The following is a 20,418-nucleotide window of genomic DNA, read 5'->3' as shown; positions in this document are numbered from 1 at the left end:
CTTGGTTCTTTTGGGTATCGCTAGTTCCATGCATGTATGTACATGTTTATACAGTGCATTGGTGTATGATTCGGCAGTCATGCAGCTATTTTCCATTGGCATGGGTGCTGAGAAGTTAGCCACCTCTGTTTCTAGGAGTCCAAAGTCAGCTTTGGAGAAGTTTTTCAAGGTGGTTACTTCTGCGGTGGGTGTGGGTGAGATGTAGATTTCCACGGTGATTAGTTATCTGACCAGGGAAGGATTGACTATTGGTGTAGAGCAACTGTCACCCATGTTAGTAATAACCAGGTCAAGGATGTTGCTTTCTCTAGTGGGAGTCAGAATGAGCTGGTCCAAGGCATTGGTATTGATGAACTCCAGAAAGCGTTGGACCAGTGTATTGGTGCTTGAGTAGTTTTCCCAGCTGATAGAGGGGTAGTTGAAGTCTCCTAGTATAAGAGCGTTGGGTTGGACCTTGATAGATTCCAGGGTGCTTAGGAATGTGGAGTGAGAGTCTAGGGACATGGTCGGGAACCTATAGCAGGCTATGACCTAGATTGCCGTTTTACCCAATGTTAGTTGTACCTGAAGTATCTCACATGCATTATCCTGAGCTACTAGTCTGGAGGTGTGCATATCCTTTATGAATATGGAGACACCACTGTCTTTGGAGGGTCGGTCCATGTTTCGGGGCTGAAAGGTGTGGAATGAGTTGCAGCCTGGTAGCACAGGTGTGCTTTCTGATGCTTTAAACCAGGTCTCTGTTACAGCACAAATGTCGATGTTCTCCATTTTGAGGAGTGCTTTGAGCGAGTGCATCTTGAGATTTAGACTTCTAGCATTGAGCAGCATGACCCTCAGATTGCATTTATTTATAGCTGTTACAGTGGTAATTTGGTCTTTGGAACACTGCTTAAAAAGGCACTATAGGGGTGGCAACAGCCTTAGCCAGTATATGGAAACCCAGGGGTGAAAGATGCAGGCCATCTCTGGCAAAGCATCGAGGTCTGTCAATCATGTCATCCCAAGCAAACAGGTACTGGATCCCCCTAGAATGACATCAGAAACTTAGCCAATTGTTGAAGTCAATAATTTTTTGTTTGTACTGCGGTATCATTCTGGGTGATGGTAGGATACTGCTCAGGGCTAGTGTCATACCTGCCTGGGCTACATAATCCAAGAGCTCCACCATGTCTCTTTTCATGTAGTCCAGGGAGGTGTGTCTCAGGTCATTCACACCCACATGGACAATGACAGAGTCATACTTGTACTTGTTGTGGAGTGACCTGTGTGTGTGTGTGTGTGTGTGTGTGTGTGTGTGTTATGTGTCAGATTCTGGCACCTGATAGACAGCTGAATGTTACCTTCTCCTTATTCAACCTAGTGAGGAGGACACCTGTGTGCCTCACTATTGAGTCACCTATGATTAGTGTATTGGGCAAGGGGTTTAGCCTTAAGGGCTTAGGTTGAGGGGCACACTGTGGAGGTGAGCTATGTGTCCTGTGGTTTGTGCTGTGTTGTGGTGATCAAGTGCATTTCTGTCTTGGAGGTCTCTGCTGTTTGGGTAAATTTCTATCGACAGCCTCCGTTTAGGTGGGTGTGTGGTTTGTGTTTTTATGTGAGAGCTGTGATAGTGGGTGTTCTGGAGGGCTAAGTGTTCCATGTCGTGTGGTTCAAGTGTTGACCTTCTCCTCTTGACCAGCTAGTTTGGTCTTGGCTGGAGACTACATAGCTTCCAAACTGGTGATATAAGTGCATCCCTCACAAGTCTGAGTGTTGGAAAGTAAGAAGAGAGGGTTGTCTGTGTACATGAGGCAGTTGCTACACTTTAATCATGCCAGGAGGGGTGGTCATAACTACTAAGTACTGGAGCTATTTCAATGAAGAAAGACTAGTGCTGATGGCATTTGGGTGTGCTATAATAATTGCTACAAAAACCTGCTGAAGTGCAAAGTGATTAGGCTATTTGAAGTGCAAGAGAGAAAGAACTAGCAAGATCTAAGGGAAAAACTGAAGAGCAGACTTTCTGGCACCAGTAATAGTTTACCTCAGCTCGGCGCCACTAAGCAGAGCTTAAACAAGCGCAAACCTGAGCAAACATGGGCTTTTAAACCAGAAAGTTGAAAGGGATGAAAAAACTGCCCAAACAGCCAATAAACTACAATTTCTGGGCCAGAAACCACTCCTCTTGTGGTAGATAGGCCACCTAGTGCTTACCACTCCCCACTGATAAGCTAGAAGGCTTTCCTCCAACACAGAAAGGTTTGGGGGGCTCAGAAGCTTACAAACAATCATGGATACAGCAAACCTGTATCAGGACTAGACTAGTTACAGGAAAGTGATACATTCAGACCCATACCAACCCAGTTAGGGGATACATTCGGACCCATATCAACCCAATGTTAAGGGATACATTCTGATACAGAACCATCTGGAACATACAAAACTAGCACTACCGCATACATACTAATACAAGGTTACAGGATTCATACTAACCCAAATCAACCCAAAGTTATATGGGACAAACTGACAGAGGAATACCTGATACACACTGATCTAAGAGTACCTGATACATGCAAATCTATATCAGCCTAAGGGAGTGGAATACATACTGACAAAAATGATACCTGATATGATATACACTTTGCAAAGGCTACTTCCCACTAATTGTGCCTGGGATGCTTGAGCCACAGAACAAGGCTTTATCCCTCTATACAAAAAGGGTTGGCACTGCTTCTTCAATAGATTTAATGATCAGGCACATGCACTAAATATATGTAGGTTTCTCAGTGTGACCAATTACAATGCCCAGTACTATATCATTACAGGGATCACTACAGCTACAATTTTGTTCCACATTTATTCCTATCTTTTCCCTTTTTTGAAAAATATGAAGGTCCTTGGAGTACTGCCTATTAATAGAACTTTCAGTTACACTGATTTTCTAACAGAAGTTTTTTGTACAACTTTTACTGTGAGGCACTGGAAGGGGTCTGGAGCACGTAGTCCACCCTTTGTCTACTGTCAATAAGTGAGCTGGTGATAAGCTTGCTGACTATGAAGGCATGTTTCTATACAACAGAAATGAGAAATAATGGATCCTTTATCACATTTGTTAATAAGATCCTTCATAGTCTGAGCCACTTGTTACACAGTGTATTTTAAGTATCCCGTTGGAGCAGTGTATGTGCAGTCCCGCATTGCAGCATTGTCTTTGCAGTCCCACTGTTACAGCAGTGTTATCTGAAGTTCCACATTGGAGCAGTATATCTGAAGCCCCACTGTTTCACAAAACTGCACTATTCGAAATTCACAAACCGAGGACTATGTTTGAGACCACTTTGCCAGAAATTTCACAGTTAGATAATATAGACTTCAGTACTATAATAACTCTTCTTGTTCTTGAGCAAAAAGGGTGTGCCATAAACTGACTGTGTTGGTTGTCCTTCACTTCTGTGCAGGGCACTGCCAACAAACAGCCTTGCCCCATCACATCCAAGCACTGTGTGATGGTTTATCCAGTCTCCGGCAGGGAAACTACACTCACCAGTGTGGTTTGAGTCAACATCCCCTCTTTTTTTCCTCTAAGGAAGGGCAAGTGGGTCACACCCCTCCAGTCTTCTCCCTTCCTGCGTGGCTCCATCAGTGCTGGAAACACAAATCAAACTCAGGGCAGCTTGGCTGCAGTCAGACTCCACCCACTACCCATGCCACAAAGCCAGGTATAAGCTTGACGATATTTAGAATTGGTAATCCACATGGTATAAGTAGTATTATGGCTTTTTAAAAGAAAAATGGAAAAAACTCAGTTCCCACTTTCATATGATGAAATTTCATGTAGTATAATTTTCTCCTTTCTTTTATAAAAATATCTTTATTGCCAAAAAAATTAACAAAAATCTTAAACAACAATATTCCTCTTGAACAAGTAATATTCAAAAAATTCCAACAAAAGTTAACATTTAAGTAATATAGAGGAAAAAGTCATTATTAGTCCAATTGCATTTATGGCTTTCATCATTGTCTCTTTAAGCAGTACTTCTAAACTAATTTATATTAATTAGGTGATACAGGACATCATAATGTCCTGCTTCTTACAAACTTCATCTTTTGTCTAATTCAATTTGTCCACCAAATATAATAGAAAACAAAACAGGATATATAACAGAAGAAAGAATAGGTGTAGCTAGGTGGCAATTAACCAGTATTTTTACCTCTCAGCAATCTGTAAAACATCTTCCTCCTTCTTCACCTCACATTCCATGGCCCATATCAGCCATGGATTTGGGGTCCGAATGGAGAGATGATAAAATCAGTAAGCAAAGGAGAGTAGTACTGATGGAACTGAATTCATCCTCAAGTCTTGGTGAGTACCATCACGAGGTGGACCCTTTTTCACAAAATCTCACCAAGATGACATGGATCTATAGACTGTATTGTATACAGCATCTATCATGGACAGAAGTAGGTTAAACAATAAAAAGAGAGCTGTGTGCACAAGACCCAGGATAAAAAATGCCCAATACTGGTACCAGGACTGGAAAAAAAAAGAAAGTTTAGAATCCTAGAAGGAAGAAATTACGTATTGATACTGTAATTCAAGAAGCCCAGAATTTCCACTTAGAAGATAGGCAAAAATATTAAGAGATAAATTACAGGAAAGAAAATTACTCGCACAAAGAAAATCCGTAAAAAGCTTCAAAAGCAAATCTGTCTTCAATAATACACTAGATCCTTGATAAACATTACATAGACCAACAAACTTTGAGCTCTTTGGAAAAAAAGTGCAAAAATATAAAGAAAAAACCTACAGATTTTTTGACAGGTATAAAAAAAACAAACATTGACATGGGAAAGAAAAAGACATCTGGTATGGTGCAATATTTATGCAAATGAGACAACTAAATTAATCAATACAAAAAAAGGCAGCTCCAAGGATATTAAGGAGACATACAGGCAAAGGCCCCCACAAATGAAAAATTTCAAAATACAAAAAAATAAGATCACAAAGGGGGAGCATAGGACAGAAGATTCGTAAAGTAGAAGTAAAACAAACAGAAGCTGAAGTTGTGAAGAAAATCCAATTCTGTTAACGTCACAGCATTAAGGAAAAACAGGTGGAATGGGAAGCATCTGATCACTTGCCACATGAAGATACTCTGGAACCTTCAGTAGGAAACCAGTAAAAAGTTTAGTTGGAGTTGCAAATCAAGGGAAAAGAGTAGGCATTAGTGGTAACTCTGACACAGTCAGTGTTGTGGGTGATAGGCCAGTGAGTTCCCATATGACAGAGCAAAGGATGACACAGGATGAAGCTGAACAGAATATGTCACAGGAAGATGTTCTGGAACTTTGTGTAGAATGCACACAGGAAAAGAAGAACATGACCTCAGTTTAGAAGAAAAGGATCTAAGGGAAGAGTTGATTGATTTAACAGAGATGTATAGACACATTAAGATTGATGAAAGAATTAGATTACAGAAAGTTAATAAGATTCAAAATGTTAAACGTCTGATAAAACAAATGAACACAGTAATCAAGACAATTAACAGAAATTCATGTGATATAACAGATGTACATAATCTACATTACTGTGCACCTAAATTAATAACGGATAAAGTCTTACCACAAAACACAGTGTAATATGAGAGAGGAAGGGAAAAAAATCAAATGCCATCAGAGAAGCACTGAATAGAGAAAACTATAAAGGAAGGAATACAATAACTGTCACTGTTAGAAGACTACAGAAGAAGGAACAGGTCAACAAAAATCCTTAGAAAGATAGACATGATAAAAGCAACATGCCGTATCAGAATAGGGCAATATTGATCATACACTATTGCAAATAATAAACTAACGATATCAGCACAGGCAGAAATCGTTAGAAAATATCCAGATAAATATGAAGTACAAAATAAACAGTACTGCACAGAGAATTTGGAAATAAAACAAAAGGAATAGAAACACCAAAAAAAAGGTAGAGAAAGAAGAAGAAATATTCAAATTTTTGAGAAATATCCATGAAGACCCCGTGGAGCATAACAAAGATGTTAAATGGATAAAACTAGCACAAGAAACAGTAAGAAGTTCAAATGTACAGAATATTAAATGGGATAAAGTAATGGCCAGAGAAATTGAAACAAACTTCAGAAAAGATCTTAACTGGAAAACCCCACACCCAGATGCAGTACCTGACTTTTGGCTAAAAGTACTTAAACCTTTGCACAAAGATTTTGCCCTGAGTAAGAACTACTTATATGTGCATCCCAAACAGACATGAACCTGGTTAACAACAGGAAAAACAATACTCCTCCTTAAGTGTGAACCTGCAAGCTCTCCTAAAAGCTGTAGACCAAAAACCTGCCTTCTGATGATGTATAAACTATATACTGGAATTGATGCCAAAAGGCAGCCATTAAGAAGAAAACTCAATCATAGCAATACAGCAAAAGCATAATAAAAGAAAGTCATATGGAACAAAGAATAATTTGTTGTTAAATAGTCACAATGGAGTAATGTAAAAATGGGAAGAATCTAAGTATGGTGTGGATAAATTACAAAAAAGTATTTAACAGCACCCCATATTCATGGATAAAGGAGTGCTTACAGATATACAAGATTCACCTTACATTGATGATTTACATTACAGTGACCATGAAATGTAACAAACCACTTTACAGCTAAGCCATGATAAAGGACTAATTTCTATCTCAGGGATTAAAAATTCAAAGGGGGGTGTTCCAGGATGACTCTTTGTCACTGCTGCCCTTTTGTCTTGCCCTTAACCCATTAAGCTGTCTACTTAACAGATTAGGTCATGGTTACAATTTGGCTCACAGAAAGACAAAGTGTAAAGACTTCTCTTCTTCTTTTGTGGATGATTTAAAACTAGCTGAAACCCCAACTGCAAATGGTCAAAACTTTCTCAGATGAAATGAATGTCACTTGGTCTTGATAAATGTGGAAAAGCAACATTTAAACCAGGAAAGCTGCAGCACCTAGAAAATGTTATTCTGGGACAGGAAGGTGACATAAAAGAACGAGAGCAGGAGAGAATGCATAACGTTTGGGAACTGATGAAGAATCAACAATAAAGCATGAACAAATGCAAACAAAGCTCAGTAAGGAATATTTTAGAAGACTAAAATTAATATTGAAAACAGCTCTGACATCTAGGAACAAAGTCCAAACTATAAACCAGTTTGCTCTTCCTGTTCTAACTTACAGTTTTGAGGCAATTGGCCCCAAAAGGTACTCGATCATTTGGACAAGAAAACAAAAAAAATGCTTCATGTTTATCAAATAATGTATAAAAATCAGTGTATAACAAGAGTATATATTCCTTATTCTGAAGGAGGGATGGGCCTCCTTGAAATTGATTACGTGTATAAATCTGCAATTGTAGGACTACATGCATATCAGCTGACTTCACCAGATCCAAACATAGGGAAAGCTTTAAAACATGAGAATATGTACTTGTTACTTTACACAACCCATTGAACATGTGAGAGAAGCAGACAACTGCAGGTCCTGTCAAACAGAACTGGAAACAAGCGCACACCTTGTTGCTGGGTATGCTACACTAATAGCAGAAGGCACGTATACTGAAGGGCATAATAATGTGGTAAGACTATTGCATTAGGAATTGTGCAAAAATTACAATTTTTAAGTAGATAAGAATCATTAGAAACATGAGCCACAAAGCATTACAGAGAATGAAGTTTGTATTACATGGGATCACCCTTTACCAAGAGTTCAAAAATAGCTATGAGAAAAAGCAGATATAGTAGTCAATGTAACTGACAAAAGTAGCATTGATCATTGAAATTGTTACACCCAGTTATTACAGCGTCTTATGTATAGAGATACTAAGTCATAAAATACAATGATTTGCGAGCAGAAAGAAGCGCAAGGTGGAAGGAGGACACCCAGACAGTTCCAATAGTAGTAGGAGCAATGAGTCTCGTAAAAAAGAATTTAGAGTCATATGTAGATATGCTACCAATATATGTAAAACTGTATGATTTGCATGAGGAGTCATTGCAGGTGCTATGAAGGGCAGTTTTTGCTAACATCAAAGATTGAAACAATACTAATTTCATGAATTTTAATCATACTTTGAGTTGGGAAAGGGGTCCAGTCCTGTCATGGTACTAGAAACCCAAAAGACTTGGAGAAATTAAACCAGCAGAAGCATGAATCCATTACCATATATCACAATCTGTTATTGTCATTCAAAGCAGTTTTTTATGCTCACTTAACAATCATAACCTTCAAGTTACCCAAGTTCAAGTACCTGAAACAACATAAGTCAGTCAGCTATTAATATAAAGAATACACTCACCAATAGAACAATTCCTAGTGAAACACTGACATCCTTATTTTGCTTGGTTCTTCTCAGTAATTAGCATACCTGTCCTGTTGTACTAGCAACTTATTGTAAAAACATATGCCTTGTACTCCCCCCACCTCAAAACTAGTCACATATTACAAATAAATGAAATCAAGTCTGAAATTCATCCTTGCCAGGTATAGTCAGCTAAGGAAGTGAAAAAGATCTTAATAACATATCCCCATAGGAGCTACACAATTACCTCACTTCACTTTCATAAATATTTACACCTCAGGCATACTGTATTAATATTTTCTTAATAAATCTGCAGCAATGATTCATACCAAGCAAAAACTCTCCAGGTGGCCTAATGGTTAAGGTGTTTGCCTTACAAACACAAGGTACAGGGTTTGAATCGCACATGGGATAACTGGCTAAGCTTAAAATGGCTCGTAAGGACAGTTAGCCTAGTACTAACCTATGAACCTATGAACCTATGAATAAATCATCACACTCAACAACATCCAAGAGCTTCACACAATAAGTCATCTACTGCTATCCTTGGTTATAACCAATATACAGTCACACTTCTTCAAAGGATATCCAGGCTAACAATCACAAAAAAACGAACAAGGCAATGTTATCTAACTCTTATATGGTTGTCAATTGCCTTTGTCTTTTCAGAATGCCTATATATATATATATATATATATATATATATATATATATATATATGGGATCACTACTAAATACTGGACGGCCAAAATCCTGACACTTAAAACACCGAAACCACATGCCCGAAACCCCACAATACCAAATATTGAAAACCGCGAAATTCAGAATCATGAAAGTTACACAACCAAACAGCACACACACACACACACACACACACACACACACACACACACACCTTCCCCCCACAACCAAACAATGCATACTACACTAGACATGGATAGGGAGGCAAGCCCCCCTGCATCCCACCATGTGGGGGGCTGCACCCCCCCCACACCCCCCTAACTTTATTATTCTAACTCCGAGATCGCACAGACACACAAGGCAAACTCACACCCACACATTACAGTCCCAACACACACTAAACCCCTCACAAACACACTTACACACACATATTTACCTGAACTGCAACACCAGAAGTGCTAATGCAAAATCCCTTAACATCGGGATTTTGCATTTCGCACTTCTGCTCTTTCGGTAATCTGGTCTCATTGTTTTCAGCGTCGGGATTTTGGGCATTCGGTATTTCGTAGTGATCCTATATATATATATATATATATATATATATATATATATATATATATATATATATATATATATATATATCACCTGGTGGCTTGTCAACTGGGTCACAGATAAGACACAGATGATCAAAATAGGGGCAGTTATCTTCACAAAGAGACCAGTCACCAGTGGAGTCCCCAGGGTTCTGTGCTGGGACTTTTCCTATTTGGCATATTTTCTATAGTAAAAGCCAATACCGAAGGACACTATCTGACTAAGTCTGCAGATGGTTACAAGCTAGGAACAGTCATTGTATCCCCAAGTGACTTAGACATCCTGCAGGAAAGTTTGCCTCAAATTAATAAATGATGCTAAAATCATGGATTGAAACTAAGAAATGCATTACTATATACTTTGAGAAGTCATGTATCCCAGGGAACTACGACACTGTCAATGCATCCTTAAGATCTGACTCAGCTGTTCAGGATTTGGGAACTTATATGGACAGTAACCTAACTTTGACCAACATGTGGCTATTGTTGTAATAAAGTCCTTTTATACTGCATAGCTTACAAACAAAGAGACTGTGTCTTGACCTAGGAAAGTTTTTGTCCTCCTTTAATCAGTTCTCAGGCTTAAAATGATCCAGGAGAGCAGTTATCCTAGTACCTACCTATGAACACACACACACACACACACACACACACACATATATATATATATATAGAGAGAGAGAGAGAGAGAGAGAGAGAGAAAGCAGGGTGGTAGATGGTCTGTTTAAGAACAGTAATCCAAAACAGGCAAGGAGGTTAGAATTAATGAGGGAGGGCTGCACACAGTGGCATTTAAAGCCCAATGCCCTGATATAGAGCAGCTTTTTGACCTTTGGGTCAGAAAAGTTGCCTGGCAAGGCTCTAGAAGTTACATTTATCAGAAAGAAAAGGAAGGTAGTCCAGGTGGTATCCCATTGAGGTAAGGGAGGTGAATCCATTAGGCGACTAGCCAGCTGGATTTGTCCCTACCTGTACAAAAGGAGAATAACTTTCTGGTTTATCCCTCTTAGTGAAACTGTTAAAACAGTTGTAGTATTTGCCATCTGCTGTGCTACAGCCCTAACTACAACTGAATGCTGTATCTGAATGTAACGAAAGATTGCTTCCTGTAATTACACTAGCTTGGATGAATATAGTTTTTTAAGTGTATTGGTTCCTCATCTGGAAGTACAAGTGGATATCTATATTATAAATTTATCAAAAGTACAGGAAAATGTAGTTAGTCCTCCTTTTCAACCACAAGACCTGCTAATAGAAGTGTAACCTATTTCTCTGTCTGTGGATATTAGTTTGAATCCTATTATACAGACTGCTCGGTCATATTTGAGAGATTCTTGACATGTCTTAGATAAACTACATTCATATTGTTCTACTTACAGAGGGACATTAGTGTTTACTTGTATGTTTATTTGATAATAGCCATTATCAGTTAAGCACTAATAAACTTAACATGCTATGCTTATTGTTAGAACCAGTGCTAGAACATAATGGTTTTGATTTTAATTTCAAACATTACTAATTGTTTGGGGAGGGGTTAGCAATGGTTGCTGCTTTCGTAAATTTAGTAATGAGTTTGTAGGAAACTGAAATTCTTTATAATCAGTCTTTGCTTAATTATGTGACATTTTAGAGAAAGTAAGGAGACAGTTTTTTTATATGGACAGAAAAAGTTTTGCTTGTCAGGGTATTGGGTAAACAAAATGACAGTAGCAGATAATCAGGTATTAAAAGCAATTGATTTAACAATAAAATCGGTCTCTTTTCAAAAGTTGATGTATACGCAGTTGATGATTTGGAATAATGCTTATTATACTCGTCTGAGGTTACAAAAATTTAATCCTAGGAATTCTCCAACTTGTCCATATTGCGCAAATCAAACGGCGGATCTTCTTCATATGTTCTGGAGCTGCAAGTGTATATATAAACTTTGGAACTCTCTTAGAACACAACTACAAAAGATGGGTTATCAAAGTTCAACGTTATCATGGGAATTTATGATTCTACATGTTCCTCCAAGAGAGCTCTCTAGGTCACAAACTATAATATGTATGAATATTTTTTTGCTGATGAAGTTATATATAGTTACAAATTGGTTAGAACCAGACAAGACATCATGGGATAATTTCAAGCTTGTTGCTATAAAGCATATATTAGCACATAAATTACTCCTGAAGCAAAGTAACAAAAATATTAATAATCCGAAAATATGGGAAAAGGTTTTTAACATTATATTAGCATAATACTGTTATTAGGAATATATTAAAGTTTGGATGTATATGTGGAGGAAACAATGTTTTGAAAACATGTATGATATGTATGGACGCAAAGTACTTCTACAAATGTTTCGGCTTTGTTTATCTTCCCTGGTGTCTTTTTTTTTTGGCACAATGACGATTTTTATATGGAAGCATTTCATGTAGATATTGTATATAGTTTTGATAGTAATAGTAGTGAATTATGTGTGTGATTTTATTGTATTTTGAAAATATATATCAATAAAAATTTATTATGGAAAAAAAAAAGAAAAAGTTTTGCTTGATCAAGTTATGTTTATAAATAACAGCACTTCTTTTCTAATGTTTGAACTAGGCAAAAATGGTGTCACCATTAAATTTTTGTATATTAATTTAACAACGAATAAAGAAAAACAGTCCCTCATTTGTAACATAGATAGAAAACCAATTTTTACAAGTGGATATCTACATTATAATATTTTTTTCACCTCAAAAATGATAACTTAGTATACCTGGAGGTCAGTTACTTATGGCATCAATACTGTACAGTAATGATATGTATGAAGAAGTAGTACATTTTATTATAACAGTACATTTTATTATACATCTTTTTAAAGACAGAGGTTATCCTTTACAACAGTTGGCAAACATTACTACACAGACTTCACAAAAAGACAAAGCATTTCCCAAAACTTTTTCTTAATGGATTTAAATATAATTCAAAAACAGTTACTTGCAGTAAAAGCAAGCATACCAGTAGTACTATTAAATAAATTATTAATACCAAGTGGAAAGTTATACAAGGTAACAAGGGACTGATTAAAAATACTAGGAGACAAACCTATTTTTTAAAAAGTATGAATATTATATATTCGTTAGAAACAGCAACTAGCATTATGCTTTGACATTTTGTAGTTAAAAAACAAAGGCTCTTTTAAGCATGGTATTTGTAGATTTTGCAAAGGTACAGAGGGAGGATCAGTATTGTTTCTGCTTCATCTTCATAAAATACTGCATACCAAGATATATGATACAAATGTGTCTGCAGTAATTATACACATGACAATTTCCAAAGGCTGTGATAGCTTGTTGTAGGAAAGACAATTAGGATGCTATCACAACACACAAGTGAGCATATGTATTCAATTACAAAAATAAACTGAGCAGTGCATTTTATCAGCACAGCATTTTGTGAGCAAACTATGCACAACACAACAACCTGTTAGTAACAGGGAAGTAGCTTACACTAATAGATTAGAAGCCAGAGAAATGAAATAGCAGTTAACGTTAGGAACAGATAAAGCATCTGGCATTAATGAATGCAATGATCGTAAATGTCATGTTAAAGCGCAATCCATTCCTATGTAATCCTACGTTTGTTTAAGTATTTACTAGATGTTATGTGAAAAGTTTTTGATGTTTTAAAGAAAAACGTTATTTTTAGCACAATCAGATGATTTGCTACGTGTACATGCCACAAGTCAGGTAACATTTTTGGAAAATATAGAATGTTTATTTTTACCTATTTGTTATTCTCATGAAGACTTCATTACTTAACAGTCAAATGTACTAATTTATAAATTTTTTTTCCTCTGCTATTGCTTGCCTTTGTTTTTAAGTATAAGTTTGTACAATTTTACCATGGGCAGTTATTTGTTACTGTCAGGTATACACATAGGCAAGAAAGTTGACCAAATCGGCATAATACACAGCGTTTATTCTTCAAAGTGTTTTACCAAACCTTCAGATAGTCAACTTCACATGATATGACATTCCTGTAAACAAAGAAATTCTGACTTTTAAGCACCAAGCAATATTTATTCACAAAACAATGAGGAAGGGCTGTTACACGAAAGCTTTGTTTTGTCAATAAATACTGCTTGGCGCTTTTAAGTTGGAATTGTTTTGTTTAGCTGCTGTGTTTTTCTGGCTTGTTCTCCATTGCATATCCTTCGTTTTTCATGACATACCTGTAGAACACCCATTTTAAGATATACACATACATAGGTCACATACAAAGCAATAGCTAAGTGATATATAGTGTCCTGCAGCCCACTTTATATATACTGACCCAGAACTACCTGATTCACAGTCTGTTACGTGCTACCAGATATATATTGAACAGGGCTACTGGATACATGCTGAACCAACACTGCCTGATATATACTAACCCAGGGCTACCTGACATACAATGTCCAATGGCCCCCTGATATATACTAAATCTGGAACACTGGATATATACTGACCCAAGGGGTACTTTATATATATATATATATATATATATATATATATATATATACATACTTAGATATATTGATCCAAAGCTGGCATTACATGCTGTCCCTCTGTCCCTGAGTTACCTGATATATAATGGCCTTATGCTATATATGAGTTATACAAGTCCTGAGCAGGCTGGTGCATATTAGTAGCTGCACATTATATAGTTTTCCCTATAGATATCTAACAAAAGTATTTGTTCCTAATATTCCACTTTAAAAATGATATAGGCTTGTCTTTTCTTGATCCTATAACACCACCATTGTTTTGGTAATAGATACAAAAACCCTATATTTCCTTTTCTCTTCATTCTTCCTGCTTCTGTCTCTCTTTGTGCTTTCAAAGTTCCCTGGTTTGCTCAACTTCTTCTCACACTATTCCATGCATGCTCCACTCAAAGCTGCTGCACCTGAACGCAGATAAAAGCTGACTGTTCCTGCCATTGGTTTTCTTGACCTGACATTAAAGACTGTACAGAAATGCTTCTCTGTTTCTTTACATTCACTTAGTATACAGTCATAGTGTGCTCTGTATTTTTAATTTTATATATGACCAGTGTTAATCAGACCCATTCAACCTCCTTCCCCAATAGCCTCGTGCCACAGTCAGCCTCTGTGGATTCTTGAGACTCCAGATGTATCCTTGTTCCACTGATTATTTATTTTTATTTTACATTTGTTGGCCGGGATAGTCTGACTGGATTCATGTCCATTTTCAGTGGAGGCCCGGGGAGAAAAGCTCCAAGGTAAGCAGATACAATAAAAACAATGAAAACAAATTACAAATATGGTATAGACAAAGAATACATAAGCAAACATGATTAGACAAGTTCAACAGGTTAGAGTTTCTCCCTGGTAACAGTGATGGGTATGTTCAACAATAATCTGATTAATAGATGTTTCACATTCTTGATGAGAGTTAACCCCCTCACCACGAGAGCTATATAGCAGTTTTATGTATTCATTACAAAACTTCATTGTATTTAATTTTCCAACAATTCCTTAATTAGTGACCTGATAAATGTAACCTGTGGCAGAACTAGTCTACCTTTGATTGCAACTCATATTGTTTTAGATATCTTTCACCAAACTGATGATGTTCTTTTCATCTTCTACTAGAGGTCTATAGGTTACAGAAATGCAGATCATGACAAGCTTGGCAGCTTACTGGCTGGCCCAGAACCTCTCCCTACTTCCATGTACTCTGTGTACAGTAAAACTTTAGTCCTCATTCCTTATAAATTACTGCTCCACATTTTCTAAAGGAACTTTTTCAATGAGAAGGAACACATGCACATCAATGTTTTAGAAAAGAAGTTTTAAACAGAACTGAAACAAAGTGCTGATTATCACATAGCACAACTTTAAAATGGGTCTGTAGTATGAAAGGCCTCTTATAAAGAAAACGGCAATCAGCATGCACTTTCTTACAGAACATGCAGAAGACTGGCTTACCTGTGATACAACAAAACTGCCAGCAATGCTGATGATAGTGTTGATCAGGCCGTTGTAAAAGTCGGTGAACCTCTGATTACGGGGACCATTCAGCTGTTGAGTGTCAGACAGATACCTGCTCATACTCTTCACCTGTTATGAAAAGAACAGAAACCACTTAAAGATGGAGGCTATGTTGCAGTCTACCTGCATACAACATTTCTTTGCTGATTTTGAATGTGTAATAAGAACAAACAATAAACTCAGATTATAGCCAGCTGTATCTTCTAATGTAGGAACTCTAGTTTCACATTCTCCCTACAAGGGCTTCCTCACACACAGCCAAATGAATGTAAAAGTACTACACAGGTAAAGCAGATTTGAAAAAAAAAGTTTTACATTTAAAATATTAACATTTAGTTAATTTTCTCTGATGACAAGAAGTTACATGCAAAAGAATAATGATCCAGTTAAGCACCCATCAGCAAATGTGATAGATAAAGAGCAAAGAGTTTTATCAACCAGGAAATGTGGTTTGCCCTGTTAAAAATGTCATCTATACAATGGACTGTGGCTGAGACCATTTGGTTTTCTCAGATCCAAAATTTTCACATCCTTTAACAATGAATAAGTTTTTACATCTAACGGTGTTACCAAGCTGCATGGTTTCCTTAGTTTGTTGTTTGAACTACATTGGTGGAGTAGTTTGGCTGAGTTTTATGTCATCTGTCTGTAGAAAGCTTACATTTTTCTGTTCTGATTCATTGATGGAATACTTACGCGAATTGTTTGAGAGGCAGCAGTTGATGTAGGATCACTTTATTCATTTCAGAGTATTTGCCTTTTCTTCACTGCCATATTTCTGTGGCATTAGTAGATTTAAGTAAATGGATGCAGGGGTGGTCCCTCTGGAAAAAAAAAGAAGTTATGTACTCACCATAACGTTCCATGTTTGTTGTCCTTGATCTCACCTTCCTTCTTGCTTTTTGGGTTTGGAGCCGACCCTCGGCTATATATTATAGCTTGAGGGCTTTTACTGGCTCGAGGCTAGCGCCTATCCCAGCCCCAGCATGCCTAGCAGTATTAACCCAGATCTAGTTTGTGTTAAGCCAATACTAGACCATACAATTAGAAAAGAGGTATACTCTATTTTACATATCAGAGGACACCTACATATAAAGGTGTAACCCATCTGTAACAGTAAGAAAGGGTGACTAGGACTAACCAAAATGTATGGTAAAAAAGGAAACACAGTCAGTATAATAATGGATTCCTCTCGATCCTCCAGGAAGAGGGAATGAGGGTGGGACGCAAGAAGGAAGGTGAGATCAAGGACAACAAACATGGAACGGTATGATGAGTACATAACTTCTTTATGTTATGTTGTCCATAGCTCACCTTTGTTCTTGCTGTTTGGGACAGTGTCCCCAGCAACTGATTCTTAAGTAGATCACTGGAAAAAAACTCTTCAGGACTGTGGAACCAAAGGATGCCCTGTTCCATGAGGCCACATCTGCTTTGTAATGAGTGATAAAGGTACGGGGATTAGCCCATGTAGCTGCCGCACAGATCGAATCTAAAGGCAGTCTGGCATGAAAAGCAAAAGAGGTAGCCAAGGCCCTTGTTGAGTGTCCTTTAATTTTTCTTGGAAGTTCTTGTTTACGCAACTCGTTGACATGTTTTATAGTCAGACAAAGCTACTTAGGTAAAGTCACCTTTGAGACTGCACAACCTTTTGTATTGCCCGCAAAGGATATGTACAATTGGTCAGATTTTCTAAAGTCCTTGGTCCTGTGTAAATAGAAATGTAACTGTTTAGGAACATCCAATTGGTGAAGCTTATACTCTGCCTTTTTGCCATGACGGGGAAGAAAACAGGAAGCTCTATGAACTGATTCAAACTGCAGTCAGAACATACATTGGGTAAGAAAGAGGGGTTGGTACTGGTTCTGAGAGAAACCCGATCTTTATGGAAAATCAAGTACGGGGGTTGAATAGATAAGGCAAGTAATTCTGAAACCCTTCTAGCTGAGGTAATTGCAATCAAGAAAAGAGTCTTCCAACTCAAAAATTTGAGCAGACAAGAAGCAGATGGTTTAAAGGGGGGAAGAATCAGAGCATCTAACACTAAATTTAGATCCCAGGAGGGGAGATGGTCTCTTATTTGAGGTCTTAAGACGGTAGTACCTTTAAGGAATGCTTTACATAGCCTATGGGACATGATATTGGACCCCATTTCTCTCATATGGAAATTAAAAATGGCAGCTAACTGAACCCGGGGTAGTAGCTGCAGCTGCAGCTGCTCCTCGCTCAAAAGTTTCAGCAAGAAATTCAAGAATCTTTGAAATGGGAGCAGTAAAGGGATCAACCTGATTTCTGCCGAAACCACAGATGAAGCTGTAGGTAAAAGTGTCTTGTTGGAACGGTTAGTTGGGCCTGACTTAGCTTATAACTTGTCCTTTTCTTTAGACGGATCTGAAATCGGAGATGAAGAGGATGAAGGCTTGGATTTTTCCATTTTTCTTGCTGGCTAAGTCCCCTCCATAGCAGTATGAAAAGGACCCTTCAGTAGCCCTTGTAAGATCAATTTGTTCTTTCTTTCCTGCAGGACTCGTGAACAAAATGCATGGCAAATAGAACACGAATCCTGCAGGTGAACAGGCCCTAAACAAAGCACGCAACTCGTGTGCCCATCCATTACGGACATCTTTTGACAGCCCGAGTCACACTTTTTGAAACCTGAAGGTTTCGATTCCTTGCCAGTATCTTTCGACATAATGTCGAGCAGCACTACATAAAGCTAGACAACAAAACAAAAACACACTATTAACAAAATAACTATGCCAATACAGACAAAAAAAATACTTTTTTTTTTTTTTTTTTTTTTTTTTTTTTTAGTACAGACAAAAAGAAGAGAAGGGGGGAGAGCCTCTAAGTTAAACGGCAAACTCCCCACCTAAGGAGAGCCTCTAACTTAAACGGCAACTCCTTAAAACTTAAAGGAAAGGCAAGAAAAGGGAAGAAGAACCCTTTAAGTTAAACAGGTTTAGAAGAGGGGAAAGGGCCAGAGAGAAAAATGGTTAGTCCACACAAAAGCAAGTCACTCGGATGGGATAGGGATAGGTAGAAATACGAAGGACAACTACAGTTAACAAGTTAGATTAGATAAATGTAAATTTTCTTCAAAAAATATAATAAGGGAAAAAAGCACTTAGCCTGAGTCAGTATCCGCAATCTCAACGCTGTAAGCAGAAAACAAGATCTGGGTAACTACCGCTAGGTATGCTGGGATAGGGGCTAGCCTCGAGCCAGTAAAAGCTGTCGAGCTATAATATACGGACGAGTCGAAGCAAACCCAAACAGCAAGAATGAAGGAGAGATATGGACAACATAACATGAGGATCATTTGCAGTGTAGGCTGAACACTCACTGCATGCATGAAATGTATCAATGCCATTACTATCCATGTACAATAATGACAGTAAGTCAAGGCCATAGGCAGAAAAAACTCCCCTAATGCCAGGATGGCACCATAGTGGGACACCCTAATCTCCCACCTGCCTTACTGTAGATACTAACTTATTCCTTCCAGTGGAGGTCTGGAAGCTTGTACTCTAATTTCCAAAGGTTGCATCCTGAGGCTTTTGATAAAGTCATATCATGACAGTTCTAGCGCATTTCTAGAACCATGAGTGCTACTAAAAAGTGGAAATGGCAAATTGTGCACATAATCTACTTCATAAAGGTCACATTCATTAGACTGTAGATCTTCAACTGGACTTTATCAATCACAATAAAAAAGGAAAGATTAATTTGTAAACCATGCACAATATGTCAGTAACCACTCAAGCTACACACAAACTGCCAGCAGCATTTTTTCATTAAACTCTGAGCTATCGTGTGAGGCTAAACAGCTCTGCCTTTGTTGCCTTTTGGAGCTATTTAGAAAGACATAAAAATGATGACAATATAAATAAATAGTATATGAACAACATTTCATGTCTATTTAGCTGCACTAGATAGACGTCAATTATGAATGCACTTGTGTTGGCCATCATGTAACCATTAAGTGGAAATGCCTCAATGGCTTGTATGCTGCATGGCTTTGAAAATACTAATGCTAACATAAATATGCAATACTTGACACCACAAGAGACATTAGAGTGATGATCCTAGAGAAACACTTGGAGGTATCACAAGGGTTTAATGAGTTAAGGAGGGACATTAAGATACATAGATGGTATAGTGTTGAGGGTAAGGATAATAAAATACAGAAGTGAAAAAAATATCCCAGTTCCTTAACAAAAAGTGCAGTATCTGCCTGAAGGACTAATTTTATGACAATATGCTTTCATGTTCAATGCTATGAAGTCATATTTGAGAGGCTTCTCAAAGTATAATGGATTACTCCACAAATGACTATAATAACTAAAATGGCTGAAAGAGATCTTGCTAGGTTTAATGCTGAGATATAAGTTAAAGAGAAGAGGACCTTAGTAAGAAGTTAAGGGGTTTTATGCTGTGCATCTACCATCTGCAATAATCCTGAATGTGAATGCTCCAGATAATGCAAGTTTTTTTTATCCTTTTCAAAAAGTGAGGTTACATTTCATGGAAATCCTGACTATGGATAACCACAAGGCAATATTTACATCCGTAACCTCAAAGCTAAGGCTCAGATTTGCACTGAACTCATAGCTAATGGTAGTACACTGTATATATATATATATATAGAACCTGTGAATATAGCAAACCTGATGGCTGACAGGTTCAGTGAAAGTTTTACTCCCCAGTCCTCTCAACATATACCCCAAAGCACCCCTAACAACTATCCCCCACCTAATATCTCCAAGAAGCAGGTCTTAAACTCCCTC

At 37.6% G+C, this 20,418-nt stretch overlaps 1 protein-coding gene across 1 annotated transcript in view; it reads right to left on the bottom strand.

The window, feature by feature from the left end:
- The window catches only part of LOC122787839 (dedicator of cytokinesis protein 7-like), a 4,057,077-nt gene that overhangs the window by 1,048,226 nt on the left and 2,988,433 nt on the right, over positions 1–20,418 (bottom strand). Inside the window, exon 25 of the mRNA XM_044054755.1 lies at positions 15,566–15,697. Coding sequence (XP_043910690.1) covers positions 15,566–15,697 — 132 coding nt within the window. The remainder of the gene's footprint in view (positions 1–15,565; positions 15,698–20,418) is intronic.

The sequence above is a fragment of the Protopterus annectens genome, chromosome 13.part0 (assembly GCF_019279795.1).
Source record: "Protopterus annectens isolate FY-2018-M chromosome 13.part0, PAN1.0, whole genome shotgun sequence".
Lineage (NCBI taxonomy): Eukaryota > Metazoa > Chordata > Ceratodontiformes > Protopteridae > Protopterus > Protopterus annectens.
The sequence above is the reverse complement of the archived record's forward strand: the minus strand, read 5'-3'. Positions and strand labels throughout refer to the sequence as shown.